Source organism: Montipora foliosa, chromosome 5, assembly GCF_036669935.1.
Source record: "Montipora foliosa isolate CH-2021 chromosome 5, ASM3666993v2, whole genome shotgun sequence".
NCBI lineage: Eukaryota > Metazoa > Cnidaria > Anthozoa > Scleractinia > Acroporidae > Montipora > Montipora foliosa.
In genome coordinates, this window is record NC_090873.1 from 22,150,756 (window position 1) to 22,155,755 (window position 5,000).

At 38.6% G+C, this 5,000-nt stretch overlaps 2 protein-coding genes across 2 annotated transcripts in view; both read right to left on the bottom strand.

Moving 5' to 3' along the window:
- The window catches only part of LOC138002436 (leucine-rich repeat and transmembrane domain-containing protein 2-like), a 255,737-nt gene that overhangs the window by 172,684 nt on the left and 78,053 nt on the right, over positions 1–5,000 (bottom strand). The window lies entirely within an intron of this gene.
- LOC138003045 (uncharacterized) overlaps positions 1,665–5,000 on the bottom strand; it is a 24,570-nt gene continuing 21,234 nt past the window's right edge. The window contains exons 4-6 of the mRNA XM_068848994.1: positions 4,495–4,548; positions 3,974–4,009; positions 1,665–3,469 (exon numbers count right to left, since the gene is read on the bottom strand). Of these exons, the coding sequence (XP_068705095.1) occupies positions 2,514–3,469; positions 3,974–4,009; positions 4,495–4,548 (1,046 nt within the window). The 3' untranslated portion in view covers positions 1,665–2,513. The remainder of the gene's footprint in view (positions 3,470–3,973; positions 4,010–4,494; positions 4,549–5,000) is intronic.

The window sequence follows — 5,000 nt, forward strand, 5'->3', positions numbered from 1 at the left end:
TTAGCGAGCCGAAATTCCCGCAGCACGGCTGTTTTTATCCGATAGAGAAAGGCATTAGTTAGAGGAGGATTTAAACGTGCACTGGGCTAAAACTGGAGGCGGCCTGAGCGTTCAGAATGAATTTACGGCTGATTTCCTTCAATCGATATGCGAGACCGCCGCCAGCAAGTAACCAAACTTGGGGAATTATATATATCAGAGAGAAACGATAGAACTAAAACTCCCTAGAATCGCGCTGAAACGGCCAGAAATGCCCAAGAACATACCATAAATAAGACAAGGAGGCAAGGTGACAAATTTTGGTGTATTTTTATTCCTATTTTAATGCCCTAAATAACGATCGCTAAATTCCCGATACAAACCCTTATAAAATTTATGTAAGCTATGATTGGACCTCAGAGGGTTGGATCTAGAGAAACGTGATGTCATTTCCTCACTAGCTTAAAATTTCAGCGTGCAAACGCAGCTCTTATATATATGCAAAACACGAGTTTAAAAGTCTGAAAGACCGAAACTCCTGTGCTGCATATTAATTCAGCCGAGGATTCGTGCATTGCATTCTTAAACTATTGAGTCATTGACGTCATTTTCTCCTCTATCAAGCGCTCTCAAGATTTTAACCATTAAATAGGAAAATTTCAGTTAAAATATACAAATCTCTTTTTGAAATAAAGGGTTAAAACTTGGTCACTTACTGTTTAGTTAACATAGTTTTGAAATTCAACGAAAAATAAAAATTATAATACGTTGCATTTATACGCTGAAATCTCAAGCTAGTGATTAAATGACGTCACTTTTCCCTAGATCCAACCCTCTGAGGTCCACTTGGTCAGCTTTGAACGTGAGTAATGAATGGCGAACTGTGAAATCCAAGACTCAAAGTAAACAACCTTTGAAAAAAAAAAATGAAAGCTGAAATTTTACCAGTCAGGTGTTAAGCAAACCCACCTTACAAATCTGAAGAAAACAAGTAGTCGATTTCTGCTCCTAATAGCACTTTAAGAAAACCAACTCTGGAAAATCACAAAATAGCTTGGAAGTGGTTAATTATTTGCAATGCAATTTGCAACGAATTTTAGCTTTATAAGTGAGAATCTCTGCAGCAACCCTTTAACTATTGGAGATCGTGAGGCAGTGCCTTTTAGAGTTAGGTAGAGGGAACATAAATCCGAGATGAGCTTTTGGTCCATTGATCTATTTAAAGTAAGTTTATCTGTGCGATAAATGCAAATTCTGGAGGATTTTGAGATCACTTATACCCTTCTACAACATAGATAATTTTAATTTGTTTTAGTAACGATCTCCGTTACATTTCTTAGCATGCGGAGACTTGATATTTGGTTGTTTTATTGGCCATTAACTCCGCACTGAGTGAACACTAACTGCACGACTAGCATACCATTGAGAGAGATACGTCATTTTGCACCGATTCGTTTTGCCCCGGTTGAGGAATCCGTTCTGTTTTGTTCTTTTATGGGCAATGCGTGACCTTGTTATTTTTAAGTGGGGTTTGCGCTTGGATACAATATATTGTTGCATGCCCCAAAGCCATAGAACGGTTCAAATAATCAAGGATAACATTTAATGGTAGACAACTTATCTCTTTTAATTTTTTTTTTTCCTGAGTAATAAATAAGAAGATTAACAGCGTTGCTTTATACGAACCACGTGTTTATTGCGTGTATATGGGTTCTCCATGTCGACAAAGAATTATAATTTCAATCCGCAATTAACGGCCACTGATGGCATGGGCCCATCAAAGGCCTCTTGACTTTTTCACCGAACAACGACCTATTGCATTGATTATACAATCCTTTTTTTACGAAAAAGCGAAAGCAAAATGATAGCATAGCAATTTCTAAGGTGCACGAGTCGTAACTGAGTTACTGGTATTCTTTTTCATTAAGTACCGCAAATTTTTCCAACTTCATTCATGTCTCTTGTTTCGATTCCACAGTCAAAGATCTTATGGCCATACCGTCGAGGGTACATTTCTAAGCCGCAAACGTTTAATTCCTCTCTTTTACTGGCCACCTTTTCAGATGTTGCAATTCAGTTAGATGTGTCTTAGATGTTCCCTAACACCGCGTTAATGATTATCTCCACCTTTTAATAGGTGTAAAGCACAAAATATGGTACTACAAGAGCGTTGCAAAGGATAAGGAAGAGCACTGATGTAAGTGAATTCTTGGAAAAAATCACAATGCAAGGAGGTTGAAAATTGTACATAATGTTTTGAATCTTTCTTTAGCAGAATGCTGTCTACTTTCAGCATATGCATCGCTCTACTACAATTTAATCCCAATTGATTTTTTAGAGTTAGTCTTAAGGAAAATATACCGTTTTCAAGAAAGAATTGTTGGGACATGCATGGGACCGAGAACTTGGCATCAAACTCTATAGTTCTGCCTAACTACTACACATGTTATATGATACTTTTAAGACTTCTCCATGCTTTCATGTTTAGTGTTTTTGTCTACAATGCCTTTTAAAAAAGGCATTGTAAAGTCCTTTTAGAATTTAGCCTCTGCCTTTCTCTTTATCTTGGCATCCTTTGCATCGGTTGCCCCAGCATTTCCTGTGATCGCCCCTTGGACCTTTTCTTGGCTCTCTGCTTTTGGTACTTTGACCTTTTCAGCCTCTCCAGCACTTGGCACTTTGACTATCTCAACATCTTCCTCTTGCTGCATATTAAGTGCCTCACGAGGGTCAGCCACATCTGCATGAATGGGATGAACACCTGCGGTTCCTCCATCTGTTGTTGACACCATTAGTGTAACTTCTTGTTCCTCTGAAGTCAAATGTGCCGCATCCACCCATTTAGGAATAGCATCCCCTGCCATTTCACCACCTGCTGTTTCCATCAGCAATCCCGCACCACCGCTAGCATTGGTGACCTCAATAGCATCCCCATCTCCTGGCCCTTCTTTCTCAGGTTTCCTTGCATCTATTTCTTCAACGCCTGTCACATTGGTTATATCAGCATCTGTAGGCACAGGCAGCTCGTCAGCCACATCTACGTTGCCTGCTTCAGTTACTTCAGCAGCTTTTGGTTCGTCGTTTTTAGTCTTTGCTCCCTTTGCTTCTTTAGAATCCAAGACGCTGGTTAATTTGAGGTCACCTGCCTCTTCTTCTATCACTGCCAGTAGTGATGCACCTTGAGCAGCATTCTCCCTGTGTGCCTTTGGATCTTTTTCTTGACATGATTTTCCTCCTCCGGCCACCTCCCACACACTGTGGAATGACACCTTACTCCGTGCACACTTTCTCGTTTTTTCCACTCTTGAACTTTCTGTTTTTACTGCTTTAGGTCCAACTGCCCCCGGTTCTTGTGAAATCATTTCACCTGGCAGTTTCTCCTTTGCCTTTACTGTTGCATCTTTAACATCTGCTTCCTCCTTTTTGTTAAGGTCGGTTTCCGCTTGCTTGTTACCTACATGTTTCTCATCTTCTTTTTCACCTTCAAGATCTGTGTCAGTGGCAAAAAAAAAAGGTTTTTATAGGTTTGTTTCTTGCTCAAAAAACAAATACTGAGAATGCTAACACTAAAAGGAAACTATTAATTTGCTTTTTGAAAAGAAAATGTCGTAAAGGTTAGTTCAATTGCGAAAAAAAAAAGGATATTATACGTGAGATGGAATTTAATTTTATCGTGTTGACAGAGGTTCTGGCATTTATCGTAAGTTTTTCTTCCCTTAATGTCTTGGAATCTTTCTTTCCAAGATAGACTTATTCCATTACAATAATTAAAGTAAACGATGCTATTATATTACCAGACTCATACAAGCGCTTACAATAAGCCTCACCAATTGCATTGCTCGGTGAGTGGATGCCGAGCCAAAATAAACGGTATGCCAACATTCGTTCCTTTTTGGCCGGAGAAGATGCTATTATTTTACCAGACTCAAGACTCTCCGTATTTTAATTAAGTGGAAAGCTGAGACACACATGTGGGTTTCATGATCACTTTTACCTGATTCCAACAATACGCCATCGGCTCTCTCTTGTTCTGCAGTGAAAAGAAAAATGACAGGAAAAATGAATATTACAATGCAAAACATTGTTTCTCAGCATTTTAAAGGAGATATTTTATCACGGATCCTTGATATTTTACTGCCTTGGGAAGGGCCCTAAAACTTAAATCAAGTGAACAACATTTGTTACACTAAAATTCCTCTAGCGAGCATCTTGCTCTTCGACAAAAGTGCATTCGTTCAGATAAAATACTGAGTTTTAATCTTATTAAGGAGAGCTGCGAAATAAGTAACCAGGCGTCACTCATTTCCTTCATAATACCACATGACACAAGTTAGAAATGCCTCTATGCCTTTTATGTTAAGTAAGGTTCATTTTGCAAGATAGCTAGAAGTTGCATTTTTAGCACTTCCTAATCTTCGTAAGCTATTTAACATTTTAAAGCAAAGAAAGTAGTTGACGTTGTTATCACTTATCTTCCTTAGTTATCTGGTTATTATCGTAGATAAATAACGTTACCCTCGTCATGTTCAGATTCCCCATTGTCCTGTCCTTCCTGTTCTTGTTCGTCTTCTGCAAGCAAGTCACACCAGTCAATATGAATCAAGTCAATATCTTTCAAGGGAAATCCGGATAAATTTACAGCCGATTGTCGCCATTCTTCAACTGTGCTAATTTTCAGGGAGTACGTTTCCTTAAATTCATTGAAATATGAAATGCAATCGACAAATACCAACCAAAACCCAGTTTGCATAAATTACATAAGTTTATTATCGATTCCCATAAGCAAAATATACCATATTGATGTCTGCTGAAAGCTAAAAGGCTGCTAGACCAGCCTTTGACTTTGAAGAGGTCTCGTAAAAAAAACACCAAAAACAAAATCAGGCATTCTAAGCTTTCCATTAATAAGTCATCTAAGGCAGGCGCGTAGCGTGGTCATTTTTTCAAGTACGCACAAGTACATATGGTCTAGAACCCTAAGTAAACTGAGCGAAAGATACTGCGTTATTTATTTCTTCTCG